Source organism: Lepidochelys kempii, chromosome 24, assembly GCF_965140265.1.
Source record: "Lepidochelys kempii isolate rLepKem1 chromosome 24, rLepKem1.hap2, whole genome shotgun sequence".
NCBI classification, from domain to species: domain Eukaryota; kingdom Metazoa; phylum Chordata; order Testudines; family Cheloniidae; genus Lepidochelys; species Lepidochelys kempii.
Genome location: NC_133279.1, coordinates 899,696 through 921,511, shown reverse-complemented (window position 1 = coordinate 921,511; position 21,816 = coordinate 899,696). Strand labels below are relative to the sequence as shown.

General features: G+C 67.7%; 2 protein-coding genes across 9 annotated transcripts in view; both read left to right on the top strand.

Moving 5' to 3' along the window:
• Positions 1-1,496: 1,496 nt before the first annotated feature.
• LOC140902626 (mothers against decapentaplegic homolog 6-like) lies at positions 1,497-14,565 on the top strand. Of its 6 annotated transcripts, XM_073322922.1 has the most exons (5): positions 1,497-1,567; positions 6,134-6,323; positions 8,600-9,006; positions 10,956-11,075; positions 12,770-14,565. In XM_073322922.1, the coding sequence occupies exons 1-5, from the start codon at positions 1,528-1,530 to the stop codon at positions 13,303-13,305; spliced, it is 1,293 nt and encodes a 430-aa protein (XP_073179023.1). In that variant the 5' UTR covers positions 1,497-1,527; the 3' UTR covers positions 13,306-14,565. The 6 variants fall into 6 exon arrangements, with proteins under 6 accessions (XP_073179023.1, XP_073179029.1, XP_073179027.1 ...); XM_073322928.1 differs by lacking the exons at positions 1,497-1,567; positions 6,134-6,323 and adding an exon at positions 7,100-7,170 and having other exon boundaries at positions 8,600-8,858; XM_073322926.1 differs by lacking the exons at positions 1,497-1,567; positions 6,134-6,323 and adding an exon at positions 7,114-7,170.
• A 1,403-nt stretch (positions 14,566-15,968) lies between these two features.
• The window catches only part of ZBTB7B (zinc finger and BTB domain containing 7B), a 32,445-nt gene continuing 26,597 nt past the window's right edge, over positions 15,969-21,816 (top strand). The window contains exon 1 of one of the 3 annotated variants that reach the window (XM_073322918.1): positions 15,969-16,138. The gene's annotated coding sequence lies outside the window, so the exon portion shown is untranslated. Of the gene's footprint in view, positions 16,139-20,862; positions 21,093-21,816 lie in introns of those variants that run through there. The other 2 variants (XM_073322916.1, XM_073322917.1) reach the window with 2 other exon arrangements.

Here is a 21,816-nt window from a genome sequence, read left to right as displayed (position 1 = left end):
GAGCCGACGGAGCTCCCACCAGAGGGACGCTTTGGGACGCCCTGAGCCTGTAGAAGGTGGGTACGAAGGTCCCCCAGCCTTGACACTGGCTCCTGCCTAGCCAGCCCAGCGCTGGTCAGAGAGTGGGGCCGGGATCCGAGCCCCTTCCCAGGGACCCAGATCCAGCGGGGTGTGTCTACCCCCAACAGGCAAATCCACAAGTGGCTCCCCCAGTGCCCCTGTCTGCGGCTAGCAACAGCCAACAGGTGAATGGGTCGGGCTGGCATGGCCACCCCAGAGCCACGCAGTTCAGAGCCATCAGAGTGGGGCTCCAAGGACACCTTCCTTCCTTCCCAAATGCCAGCGTGCCCCAGCCTGGCTCCCCAGTCTGGCACCCTCTGCTCAGCAGGGTCCCCAGGGCAGTGGGAGGTGCTGTCACACCTGCGGGGGACGGGCAGCTCTTTCCCCCCACATCTGTGGGCTCCAGGCTGCATCCGAGCCGCGGCTACTGGCTGTGTTTTCTCTTCTCTAGCTGGAATCCCGGCTCTCCAGCCCTGACAGGACGGGAAGGGGACTCAACGGTGGGTGCCTGGCCCGCTGCTCAGCGCTTCCCAATAAACCTGGGCAATGCATGACTTCCCCGAGTGCTCCATCTGACTGCTTCAGCTGCCCTGACGCCAGGCCCAATGAACCTTCCAAACATCTACCCCGGCCAGGCCTGGGAGCTGGTCGGGGCTGTGTGGGGTGGGGGGCAGGGCCTGGCGGCCAAGTCTCTGGGCCGAGTTTCCTGCAAAGCTCCTGCTGTTTATCCAACTTTTCCTTCCTGTGCTTGGGACATTATCAGCATGGGCCCAGCCCCCTCCCCCAGCCAGCCCCCGCTTGGGCAGGCAGGGGTCCCTTGCCCAGCACACTGGGATGCCGCTCAAAGTGAAGCTGGCATGGGCAAGGAGACAAGGAATGGCCCCATGGGGCTGTGCCCTGGGACGGGGGACTCTGCACAGCTCACGGGGGGCCAAATGCCCTGGGCCAGGATCTGGCTCAACCCCCAGTGGGAGCGTCTGTCCCCCCTCAGCCATGGAGCCCCGGCGCTGGGCAAGGAATAGGCCCCTGGGGCTAAGCACCAGGCAGCGCTGCCTAGTGGTTTGGGCAGAAAGTGCTGAAGGAGCCCAGCTCTGGTGCAAGGGTCCCTGGGAGCAGATGATCTGCAGCCAGGATGCCGGGGTTCTTGTGCCAGGCCAGGGCACCACAGCTGAGCACAATGGCATGAGAGGCATCGGAGCCCACCACTGCTTCCCACAGCACAGGGTTCCCCTGGGAGGGATCGGGCACCGCTGTGCTGTACCACCTTTGTCTCAGGGTGCCAGGAGTCCTGGCTCCCAGCCCCCCTGCTCTCACCACTAGCCCCTGCTACCAGCCCTCCCCTCCCCTCCGTTTATCTGGCTGTGACTCAGTTCCTTGTTTAGAGAGTTGCTTTCTCGGCCTGTCTCCACTCCAGGCCGTTTCCTGTCTCCTGCCCCCCAGAGCCAGGGGGAAGCTGCAGAGGCAGGAATGCACCCAGCGGGCCAGACTGGCTGGAGCTCCAGCAAAGGTCACAGACCGACCGGCCGCTGACCGGCAGCTTGGCGTACCCCAGGCCCTGCAGGACCTCCCTGGCCCAGGGCATCCCAGCCACGGCCTCCCCCTGCCAGCCTGGGCATGGCCGTGCAGGCGACTGGGGGAGCCCAGAGGGAAGGCTGGGGGTGGGGCATGTGTGTCCCCAGAGCCCCTCGCTGCGCCATGCTGCCCGCCCGGGAGAAGGGCTGCCCCCTGGCGCTGTCTCGGCCCCGGCAGGGACCCACTGTGCGGAGGCTCCGCGGGGCCTGGGCCCGGAGCAGAGCTGAGTGGCTGGCGCCAGGACAGCGGCCTTATCTCAGTGGGAAGTTGGGAGCAGGAAGCCCGGCTGAGAGTGGGATAAGGGCCCGTTTACATTAACCGCCTTTCCATGGAATCTGCTCCCACCCTCTTAAAGGGACAACCCCCCAGCGCCAGCCTCGGGGAGTCCCCTCCCCACAGCCTGAGCCAGCCGAACCCCAGGGTCTGCTCAGCCAGGGCCCTGGGTGCAGGGCTGGTGGGGCGGGGGCTGGCTAGGTAGAGGGGAGCAGAGAGGGGGCCAGCTGGGGGGATAGCAGTGTGGGGGCTGGCAGAGCGGGCCGACGGGCATGGGGCTGGCGGAGGCGGGGCGGGGGTGGCAGTGGGGCTGGCAGAGCGGGCCGACGGGCATGGGGCTGGCGGAGGCGGGGTGGGGGTGGCAGTGGGGCTGGCAGAGCGGGCCCACGGGCATGGGGCTGGCGGAGGCAGGGTGGGGGTAACAGTGGGGCTGGCAGAGCGGGCCGACGGGCATGGGGCTGGAGGAGGCGGGGTGGGGGTAGCAGTGGGGCTGGCAGAGCGGGCCGACGGGCATGGGGCTGGCGGAGGCGGGGCGGGGGTGGCAGTGGGGCTGGCAGAGCGGGCCCACGGGCATGGGGCTGGCGGAGGCGGGGTGGGGGTAGCAGTGGGGCTGGCAGAGCGGGCCGACGGGCATGGGGCTGGCGGAGGCGGGGTGGGGGTAACAGTGGGGCTGGCAGAGCGGGCCCACGGGCATGGGGCTGGCGGAGGCGGGGTGGGGGTAACAGTGGGGCTGGCAGAGCGGGCCGACGGGCATGGGGCTGGCGGAGGCGGGGTGGGGGTAACAGTGGGGCTGGCAGAGCGGGCCCACGGGCATGGGGCTGGCGGAGGCGGGGTGGGGGTAACAGTGGGGCTGGCAGAGCGGGCCGACGGGCATGGGGCTGGCGGAGGCGGGGTGGGGGTGGCAGTGGGGCTGGCAGAGCGGGCCCACGGGCATGGGGCTGGCGGAGGCGGGGTGGGGGTGGCAGTGGGGCTGGCAGAGCGGGCCCACGGGCATGGGGCTGGCGGAGGCGGGGTGGGGGTAGCAGTGGGGCTGGCAGAGCGGGCCGACGGGCATGGGGCTGGCGGAGGCGGGGTGGGGGTGGCAGTGGGGCTGGCAGAGCGGGCCCACGGGCATGGGGCTGGCGGAGGCGGGGTGGGGGTGGCAGTGGGGCTGGCAGAGCGGGCCCACGGGCATGGGGCTGGCGGAGGCGGGGTGGGGGTAGCAGTGGGGCTGGCAGAGCGGGCCGACGGGCATGGGGCTGGCGGAGGCGGGGTGGGGGTAACAGTGGGGCTGGCAGAGCGGGCCCACGGGCATGGGGCTGGCAGAGGCAGGGTGGGGGTAACAGTGGGGCTGGCAGAGCGGGCCGACGGGCATGGGGCTGGCAGAGGCAGGGTGGGGGTAACAGTGGGGCTGGCAGAGCGGGCCCACGGGCATGGGGCTGGAGGAGGCGGGGCGGGGGTAGCAGTGGGGCTGGCAGAGCGGGCCGACGGGCATCGGGCTGGCGGAGGCGGGGTGGGGGTGGCAGTGGGGCTGGCAGAGCGGGCCGACGGGCATGGGGCTGGCGGAGGCGGGGTGGGGGTAACAGTGGGGCTGGCAGAGCGGGCCGACGGGCATGGGGCTGGCGGAGGCGGGGTGGGGGTAACAGTGGGGCTGGCAGAGCGGGCCGACGGGCATGGGGCTGGCGGAGGCTCGGTGGGGGTAACAGTGGGGCTGGCAGAGCGGGCCGACGGGCATGGGGCTGGCGGAGGCGGGGCGGGGGTGGCAGTGGGACTGGCAGAGCGGGCCGACGGGCATGGGGCTGGCGGAGGCGGGGCGGGGGTAACAGTGGGGCTGGCAGAGCGGGCCGACGGGCATGGGGCTGGCGGAGGCGGGGCGGGGGTGGCAGTGGGGCTGGCAGAGCGGGCCCACGGGCATGGGGCTGGCGGAGGCGGGGTGGGGGTAGCAGTGGGGCTGGCAGAGCGGGCCCACGGGCATGGGGCTGGCGGAGGCTCGGTGGGGGTAACAGTGGGGCTGGCAGAGTGGGCCGACGGGCATGGGGCTGGTGGAGGCGGGGTGGGGGTAGCAGTGGGGCTGGCAGAGCGGGCCCACGGGCATGGGGCTGGCGGAGGCGGGGTGGGGGTAGCAGTGGGGATGGCAGAGCGGGCCGACGGGCATGGGGCTGGCGGAGGCTCAGTGGGGGTGGCAGTGGGGCTGGCAGAGCGGGCCGACGGGCATGGGGCTGGCGGAGGCTCAGTGGGGGTAACAGTGGGGCTGGCAGAGCGGGCCGACGGGCATGGGGCTGGCGGAGGCTCGGTGGGGGTGGCAGTGGGGCTGGCAGAGCGGGCCGACGGGCATGGGGCTGGCGGAGGCGGGGCGGGGGTGGCAGTGGGGCTGGCAGAGCGGGCCGACGGGCATGGGGCTGGCGGAGGCTCGGTGGGGGTGGCAGTGGGGCTGGCAGAGCGGGCCGACGGGCATGGGGCTGGCGGAGGCGGGGTGGGGGTAGCAGTGGGGCTGGCAGAGCGGGCCGACGGGCATGGGGCTGGCGGAGGCGGGGTGGGGGTAACAGTGGGGCTGGCAGAGCGGGCCGACGGGCATGGGGCTGGCGGAGGCTCAGTGGGGGTGGCAGTGGGGCTGGCAGAGCGGGCCGACGGGCATGGGGCTGGCGGAGGCAGGGTGGGGGTAACAGTGGGGCTGGCAGAGCGGGCCCACGGGCATGGGGCTGGCGGAGGCGGGGTGGGGGTGGCAGTGGGGCTGGCAGAGCGGGCCCACGGGCATGGGGCTGGCGGAGGCGGGGCGGGGGTGGCAGTGGGGCTGGCAGAGCGGGCCGACGGGCATGGGGCTGGCGGAGGCGGGGCGGGGGTGGCAGTGGGGCTGGCAGAGCGGGCCGACGGGCATGGGGCTGGCGGAGGCGGGGTGGGGGTGGCAGTGGGGCTGGCAGAGCGGGCCGACGGGCATCGGGCTGGCGGAGGCGGGGTGGGGGTGGCAGTGGGGCTGGCAGAGCGGGCCCACGGGCATGGGGCTGGTGGAGGCGGGGTGGGGGTAGCAGTGGGGCTGGCAGAGCGGGCCGACGGGCATGGGGCTGGTGGAGGCGGGGTGGGGGTAGCAGTGGGGCTGGCAGAGCGGGCCGACGGGCATGGGGCTGCCGGAGGCGGGGTGGGGGTGGCAGTGGGGCTGGCAGAGCGGGCCCACGGGCATGGGGCTGGCGGAGGCGGGGTGGGGGTGGCAGTGGGGCTGGCAGAGCGGGCCCACGGGCATGGGGCTGGTGGAGGCGGGGTGGGGGTAGCAGTGGGGCTGGCAGAGCGGGCCCACGGGCATGGGGCTGGCGGAGGCGGGGTGGGGGTAGCAGTGGGGCTGGCAGAGCGGGCCCACGGGCATGGGGCTGGCGGAGGCTCAGTGGGGGTGGCAGTGGGGCTGGCAGAGCGGGCCCACGGGCATGGGGCTGGCGGAGGCGGGGTGGGGGTAGCAGTGGGGCTGGCAGAGCGGGCCCACGGGCATGGGGCTGGCAGAGGCTCAGTGGGGGTGGCAGTGGGGCTGGCAGAGCGGGCCGACGGGCATGGGGCTGGCTTCTCAGGCCAGTAGCCTCGGTGCATTGGTGTGACTGCCCAGGGTGCCCAGACGGGGTGGGGTTGGAGGCCTGGAGCCCGTCTCACCCCAGTGCTCTGCCAGGGCCCCGCTCTCCCCAACCATGAAGGACCCAAGAACCAGAACTGGAAGGGGTGTGACAGCAAAACCGGCCAACCCAGAAAAGACACCAAGATGGCCCCACGCTTCAGAGCCCCCCCGTGCTCCACAGAGCCCCCACCAGCACTGCAGAGTCTGCCTGCCCCACAACACAGAGCCTCCCCCACTGGGCAGGGCAGACTCTGGCTCGAGGGGCAACCCAACCCCAAGGCAGCATGTGACCCCCATTGGAGTGTGACCCCCCCATCTTGCTGGCCCCTCTTGCCATTAACGCCATGAATATAACCCAAGATGGGGGTCTCTGTGTGAACGGGAGCCCTGGGGTGAGCTGGCGCCTGTCCACATGCTGCCCAGGTCGTGGTGAGGGTCCTGGCATCTGCCCAGCTCCCGGCCCCTTGCTGCACTTTGCCGCCATCCGTCTGGCTGTCTCTGGGGGCAGCCCACACCCCCCAGCCCAGGACTCTGCCCCCCTGGGCTTCCCCTCACTCCACACTCCCCCCTGCCCAGGGCTCTGCCCCCCTCTTTCCCCCCCCAGCCTGGGGTTCCCTGTTGCACTGTTTTCACTGAGCTCAGCTTCCCTCCCTGCAGCCCAGCCAAGAAGTCTGAGCAGCCTCGAATCAATTAATTCCCCCAGCTGGGAGGGCCGTGGGAGGGGAGCCGCCGGCAGGAAAAAGCCCTGGCCGCAGAGTGCGCCAGGCAGAAGTGTCCCAGCCGCCGGAGAGCAGGGCCCCACCACTGAGCCCCAGCGCCAGGCACCGCGCCCCCCGGCTGCCCCACCGTGAGTGAGCCACCCCCGCTCTGCCAACGGGGGGCTGTGGCCTTGCCTGGCACCTGGCGTGTGCGTGTCACTGTGTGCACGCGTGTTTGTGAGCATGTGCTCTGCGTGTGTGTCAATGTGACCGCGTGTCACCGCGTGCATGGCACAGGGGTTGCATGAGTGTTTGAGCATGTGCTGTGTGCGACGGCATGTTCACGCCTGTCAGGGCATGTGTATGTGCTCGGCAGTACATGTGTTAGGGGGTGTGTGTGTGTGTGTGCACCAGGTGCCATGTGTGTCAGAACACGTGTGTGCCAGGTGATACATGTGTCAGGGCATGTGTGTGTCATGTGCAAGGCGGTACGTGCGTCAGGGTGTGCGCGCCCCAAATGGCATATGTGTCAGGATGCATGTTTGTGTGCTGGGTGCCACTTGTGTCAGGACGCATCTGTGTGCCAGGTAGTATGTGTGTCAGGGCATGCTTGTGTGTGTGCCAGGCATGTCAGGACATGTGTTTTTGTGTGTGTGTGTGTGTGCGTGCCAGGCACTACGTGTGTCAGGATGTGTGTGTGTATGTGTTGGGCACTACGTGTGTCAGGCAGAAGGGGGGGGTGTGTGTGTGTGCGCGCCAGGCACTACGTGTGTCAGGATGTGTGTGTGTGTGTGTGTGTGTGTGTGCGAGTGGCTGTGTCTCTCGGGGTTCTGGGTGGGAGGCAGCCGAGCCTAGGCCCTTGTCCCTCCTCCCTGCCCCGTCTCTGGCTCCTTTTCTCTCCTCCCCCCCTTCCCCGCCCCTTCCCCCCCACCGTGACCATAAATGCTGCTCATCACAGGCTGGGTCCATCAGATCCCCCCCCCGGGGAGCCAGGAGGTATGTGGGGAAGGGGGGCAGGTCTGGGGGCTGGTGGGTGTTACCTGCGTGACCCTGCCTGGCTGTTCTGTGGGCATGGGGGGGTTCGCTCTCTCCCTGGGGGGTCAGCACGGGGACCAGGCCCCAGTCCCAGCCGGGGCGCTCTGCCCCTCACCCTTGCACGCTTGCAGGGCCGAGCTACGCACACCAGAGACCCCGGCGCAGCCCGAGTGCGGACGCAGTGGGTGGAGGTGCTGCCAGCGCGGGACGTGTCCCGTCAGGGGCGGGGTGAGCTGGCTGGGGGGGGCCGTCACACCGGGGGACTGGCCCGTCCCTGGGGGTGCACCAGTCACTAGACGGGGGTGCTACCTGGCTTTGGAGCTGGCCAGCAACACTCGGCACGGCCTGAGGGAGCCGCTGCATCGACCTGTGCAGCAAGTGTGTGACTGTGTGTGTGTGTGTGTGTGTTCTGCAGTGTGTCCGCACAGGTGTCAGGGTGTGGGTCTGTGAGTGTGTGTGTCTGTGAGTGTGTCAGTGAGCGGCAGCATGGGTGTGACTCTGTGTGTGCTGTGCAGTGTGTCCGCACAGGAGTCAGGGTGTGTGTCTGTGAGTGTGTCAGTGAGCGGCGGCGTGGGTGTGACTGTGTGTGTGTTCTGCAGTGTGTCTGCACAGGAGTCAGGGTGTGTGTCCGTGAGTGTGCGTGTCTGTGAGTGTGTCCGTGAGCAGCGGCGTGGGTGTGACTGTGTGTGTGTTCTGCAGTGTGTCTGCACAGGAGTCAGGGTGTGGGTCCGTGAGTGTGTGTGTCCGTGAGCGGCAGCGTGGGCGTGTGCTGCATTGTGTGTTTGTGCAGGTGTCCGTGAGTGTGTGGGACCGTGTGTGTGACAGTGAGCAGCAGATGAGTGGCAGTGAGTGTGTCAGGAGCGAATCGAATTCTCGGTTTGACTGCCAGGGTCCCGGGGACGTGGCTGCCCGGTGGGTGCTGCTGAGGGGCGAGGGGCGCCCCGCCGCGTCCTCGGGGGCTTCACGCCGGCCCCGGCAGCGGGTGCCAGAGGTGGAGAATCCCTGCCCGGCTTTCAGAGCCGCCGGCCGCTGCCCAGCTCCCAGCACAGACCCTGCCCCCTCCCTCCGGCCCCGGGGGTTTGGATTCAGACTCCCGGCCCAGCTGGCCTGGGGGCCGCGCTGGGGAGACTGGCTCAGCGCAGCCCCAGCCAGCCCGGCCTGGTGTCGTCCCCGGGCTGGGGCCCAGCCGCAATAAGGAGCGGGTCCAGCCCCGGCGGCGTGGGGACCCCGGTGTCCGGCTGGATCCCTGCTACGCCTGGTGCCGGGGGCGGGAGGCGGGGAGTTGCAGGGCAGCACCTGCTTACCCCCGGCGCGGCTGGGTGCCCCGGGCCTGGGCGGGCAGGGCCGTGGGGATCTCTGGAGCGGCCCGTGACCCCTCTCTCCCCCGCAGGTGGGGCCCGCGCCCCATGTTCCGCTCGCGGCGGGCCGGCCTGGTGCGGCGGCTCTGGAGGCACCGCTGTGCGGCCCCCGGCCCCGAGGATGGCCCCGGCGCCCTCAAGCCCGCCGCGCACGCCCTCTTCAAGAAGCTGAAGGACGAGGAGCTGGAGCTCCTGGTGCAAGCGGTGGAGAGCCGGGGAGCCGGGCAGTCGGGCTGCGTCTGGGTGGCCCGGGCGGAGCTGCGGGGCACCAAGCAGGCCCTGCCCCCTCAGGTGCTGCTCTGCCGGCTCTACCGCTGGCCCGACCTCCGGCACCCCCACGAGCTCAAGAGCCTGAGCGGCTGCCAGAGCTTCGGGGGCTGCGGCGAGGGGGCCACGCTCTGCTGCAACCCCCACCACCTCAGCCGGCTCGCCAGGCCCGGTGAGTGGGGCGGGGCGCCGGGCGGGGGGCCACACACGGCACAGCCCCCCCCCCCGGCCCCCCGGCCAAGCAGCGCCGCTCGGAGCTGGGGGGTCAGCATGGGAAGGGTGGCTGGCCCACCCACACCACTCGATTGCCGAATCTGTCCCCAGACACCCCCTCTGTCTGTCTGTCTGTCTGCCTGTCCTCACACACCTCCTCCGTCTGTCTGTCTGTCCTTGTACACCTCCTCCGTCTGTCTGCCTGTCCTCATACACCTCCTCCGTCTGTCTGTCTGCCTGTCCTCACACACCTCCTCCGTCTGTCTGTCTGTCCTCGTACACCTCCTCCGTCTGTCTGTCTGCCTGTCCTCATACACCTCCTCTGTCTGTCTGTCTGTCTGTCCTCATACACCTCCTCTGTCTGTCTGTCTGTCTGTCCCCATAAACCCCCTCTGTCTGTCTGTCTGTCCCCAGACACCCCCTCTGTCTGTCTGTTTGCCTGTCCTCATACTCCTCCTCCGTCTGTCTGTCTGTCTATCCTCATAAACCTCCTCTGTCTGTCTGCCTGTCCTCATACACCTCCTCCGTCTGTCTGTCTGCCTGTCCTCATACACCTCCTCTGTCTGTCTGTCTGTCTGTCTGTCTGTCCTCATAAACCTCCTCTGTCTGTCTGCCTGTCCTCATACACCTCCTCCGTCTGTCTGTCTGTCCTCATAAACCCCCTCTGTCTGTCTGTCTGTCTCCAGGCACCCCCTCTGTCTGTCTGTTTGCCTGTCCTCATACTCCTCCTCCATCTGTCTGTCTGTCTATCCTCATAAACCTCCTCTGTCTGTCTGCCTGTCCTCATACACCTCCTCCGTCTGTCTGTCTATCTATTTATCCCCAGACACCCCCTCTGCCTGTCTGTCCTCATACACCTCCTGTCTGTCTATCCTTGTACACCTCCTCTGTCTGTCTATCTACCTACCCCAACACCCCCCTCTATCTATCTACCTATCCCCAGACACCCCCTCTGTCTGTCTATCTATCCTCTTACACCCCCATCTATCTATCTATCTATCTATCTATCTATCTATCTATCTATCCCCAGTGTCACGGAGTCCCCAGGCGGGTGATGCTCTGGAACTGCTCCCTATGAAGCCAGGCAGGACTCTGGGGAAGTCTCCTTTCTGGGACCAGACTGTCCCCCAGGACACACAGCTCACACGGCTTCCACCTTCCTGGGTCTGACCTTGGAGCATTCAGCATCCTCTGCCCCTCAGGGAGTCCGCTCAGGCGGGGTCCTGGGGAAGCCAGAGGGTCCTGCCCCCCAACTCCACAGTCCGACGGGACTCTCAGCAAGCCAGTAACACAGAAGGTTTATTAGATGACAGGAACATGGTCTAACACAGAGTTTGCAGGTGCAGAGAACAGGACCCCTCAGCTGGGTCCATTTTGGGGGGCAGTGAGCCAGACAACCACGTCTGCACTTCACTCCATGTCCCAGCCAGCCCCAAATTGAAACTCCCTCCAGCCCCTCCTCCTCTGGGCTTTGTCCCTTTCCCAGGCCAGGAGGTCACCGGATCCCTTTGTTCTCCAACCCTTTAGCTCTCACCTTGCAGGGGGGAAGGGCCCAGGACATCAGCTGCCGGGAGACAGAGTGTCGGCCATTTATGTACCCTGGCCCTTTGCTCTGCAACAATTACACCCCCTTATCCCACCCCCTAGAGACTTAAGAAATGCATAGGGGAAACTGAGGCACCCCTACAGTATTCAGAGGAAACATTAAGAACAGACCCACTTCATCACACCCAGACACCCCCTCTGTCTGTCTATCTGTCTATCCCCAGAACTTGGTCCCCCTTGCCCTGCTAGTTTTGGGGCTGCATTGGGCTGGAAGGGGAGAGCTGGCATCGGAGTGGGATGGGGAGCGGGCTGCCCCAGAGGCAGCTGCTCACTGGTTTCCGCTCTTGTCTGGTTCCCTTTCAGAGACGCCGCCACCCCCTTACTCCAAAATCTACCCCTTCAGCTGCCCATGGACAGAGGTGTCGGAGCGCCCCAACTCCAGCCACCCGGAGTCTGGCTGCAATGCCCACGGAGACTGGCGAGGTACAGTGAGGACCGGGGGGCAAGGGGTGCCCAGAGGGACTGGGGGGCACCCAGGGGATGTGACCCCCAGGCCCAGGCAGGGAGCTTCAGGGGACTCCGGATGACCAGCCCTGGGCTGTGTGGGGACCAGCCCTGCCAGGCTGCAGCCTTGGGTATCAGGGGGATCCTGCCGCCACCTTCCTCCCGCGTGAGGTTTTGGGGGCCCCACTGGAGAGGAAGGGCCCTATGGTGGAGCCATGGAGAAGCCCACCACTCAGGAGCCAGCAGCACTGGGTGTGGGTCAGGTAAACCCCCCATCCCCACTGTGAGTCGGGGGCGCGGAGCACCCACTGAGCCATCCTGGCCCTCAGAGCCTGGAGAGCTGCCGACATGGGGCCCCTGGGGCAGCCTGGTCCCTCCCCTGCCAGCTCAGCCCCTCACAGTAGGTCAGGGGCTACTTCGGTAGGTCAGAAGGAGTTGGGGGGTGGGAAGGGCAGGTGAGGTCTGGCCCAGCCACCGCCCCCCCGAGAGCCCCAGAGCAGATCTGACCTTGCTGCTGCCCCCCATCTCCCCTGGGGCTTCAGGGGAGGGGGTTGGGGGTGATAACCAGCCCCCCACCCCTGAGTCAGGCCCCCCCACCGAGTCCGGGAGGAAAAGCTGCTCAGAGCAGCCAGGGCCGGGGGGTTCCTGTCTGCGGGGGTGGCTCCGTCCCGTCCCCCAGCCCCGGCTGCGCCTGTTATTTTTGGCCCGTCCGCGTTCCCCGCCGCAGGAAGTGCTGCCCACAGGGACACTCACAATGTGCCTTGACGCACAAGCCGCGCTCCGGCCTGGCTGCCGGCCACCGGCTCCTTCCCCGGGCTCCGCCTTCCCTCCCTCAGCTCAAGGGCCTTGGGACCGGCGCCTGCTGCCGGGCCCGCCCCCCCCTTGCCGCGCCACGGCAGGCGGTCCCCTGGGACGGTGGCTGGGGTCGTCCCCGGCCTACGTGCCGGATCACAGCACACCCCCCCCCGTGACTCACGCCCCCCGTGATTGTCTGGCTCCACGGTGGCGTTGGATGCCCTGCTCCAGCCCAGGGGGGCCGAGCCTGGGGCATTGGGGGGGTCGTGTCCTTCTGCTCGGGGCCAGCGGGGTCGGGCAGCCAGAACCCCAGGAGGGCCAGTGTGGCGGGGCTGAGCCCCCACGCAGGAGTCACCCCGCCAGCCACACTGAGACACAGAGCGAGGCAGCTCCTCTTCATCAGCAGAGACGGGGCCTGAAACTGCCCCTTGCAGAGCCCAGGGCCTGTTCCCCACTCGCCCACACCGCTGGCCGGGCCGCATTTCAATCTGGGGCCTTCAGGCCAGCCTGCCCCCAGCCCCCGGCCGCTTGAAAGAGACGACCAAAACTGGTTCTATGTGGCTGTATCCAGAGCCCTGCAGCTCACCCACCCAGGCGAGGGGTCTCTGTATAACTAGCCCTCACGTGTCCCCCCCACAGCCAGCACGGGGGGAGGGGTCCCTGTATAAACACCCCCTGCATCCCACCCCAGAGGCAGCTGCATCTCAGCGCCGGGCGAGGGGTCTCTGTATAACCGATCCCCGCACCCCACCCCAGACGGGCTGCGTCCCAGCGCTGGGGAGGGTCCCTGGGTGGTCTGTTCATTCTCTGGGAGCTCAATGGGGGGATGCGGGGGCTGCTCTGTGCATGGGCTCAGAGGTCCCTTCTCACTCCTGCAGACTCCGGCCTGGAGAGGAGCACCACCAGGGACGGCTGCTGGTGCAAGCTGGCCTATTGGGAGCACCGGACGCGGGTGGGCCGTCTCTACGCCGTGCACGAAACCTCCGTCAACATCTTCTGCGAGCTGCCGCAGGGGAGCGGCTTCTCCCTGGGCCAGCTGCAGGCCGAGAGGCGCAGTGCGGCCGTGCGACGGGCCCGGAGCAAGATCGGCCGCGGGCTGCTGCTGAGCCGGGAATGGGACGGGGTGTGGGCCTACAACCGCAGTGAGCACCCCATCTTCGTCAGCTCCGCCACGCTGGGGCCCCCCGGCGCCCGCGGCCCGCCCGTGCACAAGGTGCTGCCCGGCTATTCTCTGCAGGTGTTTGACTACAAGCGTGTGGGTGGCCAGGCCGGCTGGCGGAGGCCGGGTGATGGGCCCTGCGACCCCAACAGCATCCGCATCAGCTTCGCCAAGGGCTGGGGCCCCTGCTACTCCCGCCAGTTCATCACCGCCTGCCCCTGCTGGCTGGAGATCCTGCTCACCAAGCCCCGCTGACCGGGGGCACAGCCCAGCACAGCCGCTCCCACTGTGGCCACAGGCCCTGCCAGACGAGTAGAGTGGGGGAGCGTCCCTCGGGCCCCCACCCCTGAGGCCTGGCCCCGCTGCCTCTGTCCCCTCTACCGAGAAACCCCATCGCAGCCTCCCTCCGCCCCGACCCCATCATGAGCCTGCAGCTTGGGCCTATGGGCCTCTCCAGCCATCCCCAGCCTGGGTCCTATGGCCCTGGTCAGCCCCTGTCTGCCCTACTCCCTGCCCCCCAGCCTCCTCTCCCCCTTCCCCTTCTCCCCAGCCCCCCACCCCCGTCCCTCTGGCTATCCCTCCCCCTCCCCCTGCCTTGCCCTTCCCCCACCCCATCTCCCCTTACCCCCAGCCCCACCGTCCCTCTGCCCTCCCCCCCAGCCCCTGCCCTGCCCTGTGGTGCCGGGCGCACTTGTCAGGGAGGCAGTTCTCACATTTATTTCAAATTATCTTATTTTTGTAAAGAAACGTAGATTAAAATCCTGTCAAGTGTGGCGGGAGCGGCTCCATGTGCCAGTCCGACCCCCTGCCCACTTGCCACCTGCCAGGCCAGCTGATCCATTCTGGGCACTGGCCCAGGTGGTGGCCAGGTGAGTCTCAGCCCCCTCTGGGAGCCTGCTGGGCTGGGCTGGGGTTTTCGAGGTTGAGAGGGGCTGAGCACGTCTGCAAAGGGGGGAGGAGGTGAAGCAGGAGGGAGGTAGCAGTGGGGCAGGACTCAGAACAGGGCGAATTCTTGGCCCTGGGGGCTCTGACCAGGCCCCTATCCCCAGGGCTCAGGAGGAACCTTGGGCCCTGGGGTGGGGGCACAGAGGCCAGTCCGTGCATGGGGGAGGCACAGAGAGTGGTGGGGAGAGGCTGGGGGCAGCTCAGAAGGAGCCAGCAGGGCTGGGGGGGGAGCAGGGTCCCGGTGGCCAGCAGCACCCAAAGCTCCCGTGTTAGGAGGGCTCAGGGGCTGGGGGGGCAGCCCCTCCGGGGGAAGTTCTCGTGACTAGCAGGGTGTCCTGCATGCAGCAGACAGCTCCGGGCCCAGCCTGGCAGGGCAGAGGGCCGTGCTGCAGGTCCCCCGCAATGCAGACCCGTCCATCTCCGCAGCCCGCCCTGCCAGTCACAGGGGCCTGGCTGGGCCGCACCGGTGCTGCGTGGAGCAGCTCTAAGTTCTTATAGCCACAGCCACTCTGCCGGGAGCTGCCCGGCCCGGCGCTGTTATTTATAACTCCAATAAACGGTGCCACGGAATCGCTGCTGTCCCAGGTGTTGTCCCTGCGCCGGCCCCACCTCCTGTGTCCAGCGCGTGGGGAGCTGCTGCGCGGCCCAGGGAGCTGGGGGGGTCAGCGGAGCTCAGTAACCACCATGGCAGCTGGCGAGGGGGCCAGCCCCACAGTGCTGGGTGCGACAGGTATCGGCCCGTCCACAGCTGGGTCTGGGCGTGGGGCAGGGAGGGACCCCAGCCTGTGGGTGCCTGGCCTCCCTGAGAATCATGGCTGGGGCTGGGGGCCTTCCTGCCATGGCTCTGATGTGCACCTCCCCAACCCCAAACACCGGGCACCCCCACAGCACAGACCACAGCCGGTACACTGGGCAGCCTAACCAGGTGTGCCACACGCGTGTCCACGCACCCCTCACTGGCTAGCGTGCATATGCACACGCGTGTGCGCGCACACACATGTACACACATGTACACACACCCTCACACGCGCACACACACACATACATGCACCCCTGCACACACACACTCACACACACAGGTACTCACACGCGCACACACACACGTGCACACCCTCACACGCGCGTGCACACACACGTACACACACACGCACACACACACCCTCACACGCGCACACACACACATACATGCACCCCTGCACACACACACTCACACACACAGGTACACACACCCTCACACGTGCACACACACACGTGCACACACCCTCACACGTGCGTGCACACACACACGTACACACCCTCACACGCACGCACACACACACCCTCACACGCGCACACACACACGTACACACACACGCACACACACACCCTCACACGCGCACACACACATGCACCCCTGCACACGCACACACAGAGGTACACACACCCTCACACATGCACACACACACACGTACACACACCCTCACATGTGTACACACACACACCCTCACACACACACACACGTACACACACCCTCACATGTGTACACACACACACCCTCACACACACACACACGTACACACACCCTCACATGCGCACACACACATACATGCACCCCTGTACACGCGCACACACACACACAGCTGCACATGCATGTCCATGCACTTCACAGGCTAGCATGCACACACACAGATAGGCACATGCACCCCTGCACACTCACACACACACACTCACACACACACACGTACACACACACACACATGCACACACACATACATGCACCCTTGCACACACACACACACAGGTGCACATGCATGTCCATGCACTTCACAGGCTAGCATGCACACACACACATAGGCACATGCACCCCTGCACACTCACACACACACACACACACACACACACGCACGTGCAGCCCATTCCGGCTCTCCCTTGCACTCCGGCTCCCCGTTCGGTGCCCAGCAGTGCCCTCTGCAGGCCAGAACAAGCCAAGGCCGCCCGCAGCTGTCGGCAATGACCGCCCGGTCCTTCCTGCCACGCTGCCCGGCTGGGCAGAGATGGGATCAGAGGCTCCCTGTCCTCAGGCTGGCCCCGCTGCCGTCAGGCGCCCTCATCTCTGCTGTGCTGCCCAGTGCCCCGGAGGGGCCTTGTCCTGGGGGGGCGGAAGGTGAGTGCCCGTCGATGCCCCCGCCTGTCCCGCTCGGGGCCCGTGGGAATGTCCTGGGCTCAGTGGGGACAGGGCACCTGCCAAGCGACTTCCCAGCTCCTTTGTGTTGGGGGTGCTGGAGCTGAGCCAGGGTCTGCGATGGGGGTGCCAGCTGCCCATGGGCAGTTCAGGGGCTCTGGCTGAAGGGCTGTCCCTTGGCAGGAGAGACGGGGATGGGCCCAGCACCCGTGGGACATAGCCACAGCCCCCACACCCCAAAATAGACTGGTGCCTAAAAATAGCACAGTGCACCCCCAACGGCGGAGGGGGGGCTGGTATCTGCCAGCCTGCGCTGGGGCGAGGGTGGGGCACCGGGGGGCTGTGTGGTTTGGTGTCTGGTTCCTAGAACACTAGGGGCTGCGGGCTCAGCAAGGCCTGGCGGGGCCAAGGGGGAGAGACTCTTTCCTATAAACATGCACCAATCCAGCCCACGGGGCTTGCAGAGAAGCCGCCCGACTTAGAGAAAACCGGGGGAGGGGAGAGAGAGCGAGGGAATGGGGAAGCGAGGGAGGAGGAGTGCGGCCTTGCCAGCTGCGAGCACTTCCCCCTACACCCACTGGAGCCAGGAGGTGGTGGGGGGGAGGTGCCCGCACAGCGCCCAGGCCTGACTCCAGCAGCCAGCAATGGGCTTGGCTGGCACCATCTGGAGCGGGGAGGCCAGGGTGAAAGGGGGCTGGACGCTGTCCCTGGCCTCTCGCTCTGCAGAGGAATCTCTCCGTCCAGTGCCAGGCTCCCATCCCCATGGGCTCTGGCAGCTGAACTGGGCTGCCCGTTAGCCCTGGGTGCCGCCCTATGCGGAAGTGGGAGGCCGTGGCCAGGCCTGGGCGGGTGCAGGGAGCTGGGGGCTCCTGCCCCTCCTGCCGGTTCCTCCTTAGAACCATTTCCCCTGCGGCATCTATAAATAGCTGGCGACGCTGGGGCCTGCGGTGGGTTTGATTTCGGCTCTTGGCGGCCTCAGGGGGTTTGTGACACGAAGTGCTGGGCGCCTTTCATCCCCCAAGCTGCCTCTGAAGTGGTTGGGGCGCAGGAAAGCTCGGAAGCTCCCCCCACCCATCTGGGGCCCCCAGGAGCCGGGCAGGGACGTGGATGTCTCTGTGCGGCAGGGTCTGCAACACTGCATCCCATATCCCAGGGTGCGGTGCCCCCCACCCGGCACACGGGGGCCAAGAATGCCGCCCAGCCCTCAGCAGGCCTGGGCCAGGCCTGCCTGGCATTGCCCAGCGCCTGGCACCTTAGGCCCGTGGTGGCCCTGATTCCAGGATCTTCCCAGGGACTGGGGCTGCCAGCCACATCCCGGCCCCCCAGCCTTCCCCCCCACCTCCCCGGGGTGCAGCTGCATGGCCCCTGAAAGTGAAAGTGGGAGGGGCCGTGGGAGGCTGGTTTCGGGCAGGTGGGCGGCTGGGCCGGCTGCAAGTCAGCACCAAAGAGGGGATTTTCTCTGGATTTCCCCCTCACTCGCCTCATCCGTCCCCACGCGTCCCCAGCTCTTCAGCAGCCCCCTCCCACCCTTGCCTGCTCAGGCCAAGGGAGAGACAGCAGCCGGGCTGGGCCAGGCAGGCCACTCCCTGGAGGTACCACAGCTCTGGCCAGGCCCCTGGGTGGCTCCTGCATGATCTCCCTCTGCCCCCGCCCCCACCCTGCATGCGGGTTATTGTAAGCAGCCTGCGAGGGCTTTGCTGAGCAAGGGGGAGAGGGATGGATGGACGGGTGGGTGGGTGGAGGAGCAGATGGACCAAAGGTGCTCTCTCTCTCTCTCTCTCTCTCTGGCCAATGCAGAGGACTTGCCCCAGTGGGGTGGGAGGAATGCGTGGGGGGCAGCCAGGGCCAGGCACCTCAGGGCCATCGCCCCAGAGGACAGGTTTGCAACCCTCCCCCACCCCACTGGGGACACATGGGGGCCCCAAGGGCTGAACCCCCTTGTTGGGTCAGCAGCCAGGTACGTGCAGGGTAATTGCCCCAGCAAGAGGGGTGATCCGGCCCTGGATCTGTGCCCATTGCAATGGCCTCTGGGTGCAGTGATCCAGCAGGAGGGGAGACCCGGAGCTGGATCCCTGCCCCCGTAATGGACTTGCCTCCTGCCAGTGAGCTAATGTCTGCGCAGGGCCCCTGTTTGGCTTGGTGGCAGGGCAGTGGGGGCCTGGCCCAGGGCCATGTCTGAATCAGGCCGCCAGGGAGCCCCTCCTTGGAGCAGCAGGCAGGGGTGGGGGTTGGAGGGCAGGGGCAGGCATGGGAGTGGGGGCGGTTAGCTGAGGTGAGCAAGGAGCCAGAACATTTTGATTCTTTCCCTCCTGGGCGCCGGTTGTGGCCAAACAGGTTGTGTCTGTAACCCCACCCAAGTCACCTGCACAGGTGGGGGGAGCTGCTGCTGCTCGGGGAGTCTGCCCCGCCCTGGCCTGCCCTGCCCTCCTGCCTGCTCCAAGTGTCTTGCTCTCCATGAGCCCCCATTGCCCCAGGTCCTTCCTGCCACTCTCCCAGGCAGGCACAGGAAAGGGAGGCTAATGAGGCATGTGTACTCGGGTGGATACCTCTCTCCCATCACCTCAGAGACCTCCCTGCCCCCGGAGAAAGCAGGGCCTGGGCTATCTTTAGGGGCTAGGCCTCTGAGTTCCCGCCACCACCTCTGTGCAGCAAGCTGGGGCTGGGGGATGTCACCAAAGGCCACCCAGCGACTCTGGCGGAGACAGGGTTAGAACCCCGGAGTCCTGGCTCTCAGCCCCTCTGTTCGAACCCCATAGGCCCCACTCCCCTCAAAGAGAAAGGGACAGAATCCAGGAGCCCTGGCTCCCAGTCTTGTGTTCTGGCCCAAATCCATCTTCTTCCCTCAGTGCCTCAGCCCAGGCGTTGGGCTCCCTGTTGGCTGGGGGTAACTCTGCCGGGTGCAGGTGAGACCTTCGGACATTTTTTGCCAGAGGCTGGGAACGGGCGGCGGGGGACGGGTCACTGGGTGGTTCCCTGCTCTGTTCACTCCCTCCGGGGCACCTGGCAGTGGGTGAGTCCCTGGTCTGTTCACTCCCTCCGGGGCACCTGGCAGTGGCCACGGTCGGCAGACCGGACACGGGGCTGGATGGACCTTTGCTCTGACCCAGTCTGGCCCTTCTTATGTTCTGACAAGCAGGGCCCAGGGCGTGGGGCTGGGAGTGGGCCAACCAGTTTCCTTGCTGGCTGAGAGAACAGCCAGTCAGGTGGGGGCTGTGGGGAGGGAAAGCGTCCCCCATTCTGGCTGTTTTGGTGCCTCAGTGCTTGGGGTGGTGTGTTGACAGAGTACCTGGAGCCACGGGGAGACTGCGCTAGATTAGATGGGTCTATGTGGGCACAGATGGATGAAGGGGTGGCTGGAAGGATGATGGACAGAGGGATACGTGTGGGGATATTTGGATGGAGGGACAAGCAGACGGATGGAGGGGACGATGGAGGGATAGATGGCAGGACAGACAATGGGATGAACAGAGGGATATGTGTGGGGATGGACAGATGGATGGATGGACAGAGGGATATGTGTGGGGATGGACAGACAGATGGACAGAGAGATATGTGTGGGGATGGATGGATGGACGGAGGGATGGACAGACAGAGGAATGGCCAGACGGCCAGAAGGAGGGACAGATGGCCAGCGGGCCAGTCGGGGCAGGGCGTGGGGGAACAACCCTCCCCCCGGCCCTAGGGTTGCCAATTTTAGTTGGACGTGTTCCTGGAGGTTCCATCCCATGACATAATCTTTAATTCCTGGAGACTCCAGGCCAGTCCTGGAGGCTTGGCAAGCCGGCCCTGCGGGGGGCCAGGGAGGAACGGCCAGCTCCAGCCGCAGCAGTTTGCAGCCACTGGCCAGCAGCTTGGCCGGGCCTTTGGGGGCATCCAGCCCCGAGGCTTCCCGGGCCAGGCCGGCCCCCCTCCCCGGGTACGAGTCCGGCCAGGGATGGGTCAAACTTTCCATCTTCAGCCTCCTTCCCCAGCTCTGACTCACCCTTCCTCCCCGCCAGCTCGCCTGGCCCGAGCCCCGCCCTGCGGCCGGCCGCCCCCCGGGCAGGGCCCCCCCAGCGCTGCAAGCCCCCCCCCGCCCGCGCTGCGAGCCCCCCCACGGGCAGCCCCCCCGCCCGCGCTGCGAGCCCCCCCACGGGCAGCCCCCCCGCCAGCGCTGCGAGCCCCACCCCACCCATCCCGGGCAGGGCCCCCCAGCGCTGCGAGCCCCCCCGCTTCAGCCCATCCCGGGCAGGGCCACCCCCCCGCCAGCGCTGCGAACTCCCCCATCCCGGGCACGGTCCCCCCCTCCCCGGGTGCAGCGCAGCTTTAAAGGACCCTTCGTCGGGGGGGCCCGAGCCGCTGCTGCTGCAGACACTGTCAGCTCCCCCGACTCCTCCCTCCTTCCCCCGCCCCTGGGGGTGTGTCCTGGGGGGGCCCTGAAGGGCAGCACCCCACGCCAATGAGAGGCTGGGACCCCACCCCCTGCCCAATGAGCTGGGGCGGGGGCGGGGGCTTCCTGGTAGCCGGCTGGGGAGGGCGAGGGGGGGATGCGGAGCAGCTGGGGCCAGGTGGAGGGGAGGGGTCGGGAGGGGAGCGGGGGGGCCCGGCCAGCCAGCCGGCCGGCGGCGGGCGGGGAGGGGCCGCGCCGCGGCGAGGCGGGGCCGGGGGACCGCGGGGGGGCGGACAGGTGGGGCGGGGCGGGCCAGGTGAGGTGGGGACCGGGGCGGGCCAGGTGGGCAGAGCGAGGGGCGGGCGGAGCGAGGGGCCCCTGGCGTCCGGCCCCCAGCGGAGCGCACCGACCCCGCCTGCCGCACCTGAGCCGAGCGGAGACCGGTGAGTCCTGCGCCCGGAGCTGCCCGGACCCCCGGCTGCCCCGAGCCCCATTGGCGAACCCCTTGGTGGTCTGGCTCCTGCCGCCTCGCTGCCCCAGCTCGGGTCCCTCCCCGGACTCCGCCAGGTGCGTCGTGGTCCCTTCAGCGGAGCCCCCCATCATCGCCTGGGGGAGGGCTGCCATGGGAGGGGAGCAGGCCGGGTTGGTGGCTCAGGTCCTGGTTATAAATAATCCTCCTTAAGCTGGTAGGAGAGTGGCAGGGCGGGCGTGCCTGGCCCGGCTCGGCCCGGCCCGGCTCAGCCTGGCCTGGGGAATCCGAGACACCGGCTCAGTGGATCTGCGCTGTCGGGGCCCCGGCTGATGCCCCTCGGGGCTGCCCGCGGCGAGCCGGCTCGGCCTCCGGTGGGGTAAAGGGTTGCCTGGGGCTTGGGCCCCACTGGGTGCTGCTCCCCTGGTGCTTCGGGGGGTGGGAATGGAAACGCTGAGTGCGCCCGTGGGGAGCGGCAAGTTACAGCGAATGTGGACACGTCGCCAGGCCGCTGGCTCTGGCTCTCCTGGAAGCTGTGGGTGGGCAGGGTGCCAGGCGGGAGGAGAGGGGTGGGGTGGGGAGGATTACTCGTCGCATCCCCTGCACTGCCCGCGTCTGGGTGGGGGAGTCTGACTCCTATGGGGCGAAGCTGGAGGGGGTGGGGAGTGGGAGCGTGGCTCCTGCCTTGGTTCGCTGTGCCCGCACGGGGCAGCGGTGGAGGGGGCTGGTGCTGGGCTAGGAATCGGGTGGCGAGAGCTAAGCAGACCTCTGCCCCCCCCCCCCCCCACCGGCGACATGTGCTATCTGTGGGGCAGCCTGCTC

Bases quoted from the DNA above. Each gene is read 5' to 3' on its own strand.
- LOC140902626 (XM_073322922.1), top strand. From the start codon at position 1,528: ATGCACCCAGCGGGCCAGACTGGCTGGAGCTCCAGCAAAG. The intron at 9,007-10,955 runs GTGAGTGGGGCG...GTTCCCTTTCAG, and splicing joins CAGCCGGCTCGCCAGGCCCG to AGACGCCGCCACCCCCTTAC. The intron at 11,076-12,769 runs GTACAGTGAGGA...TCACTCCTGCAG, and splicing joins TGCCCACGGAGACTGGCGAG to ACTCCGGCCTGGAGAGGAGC.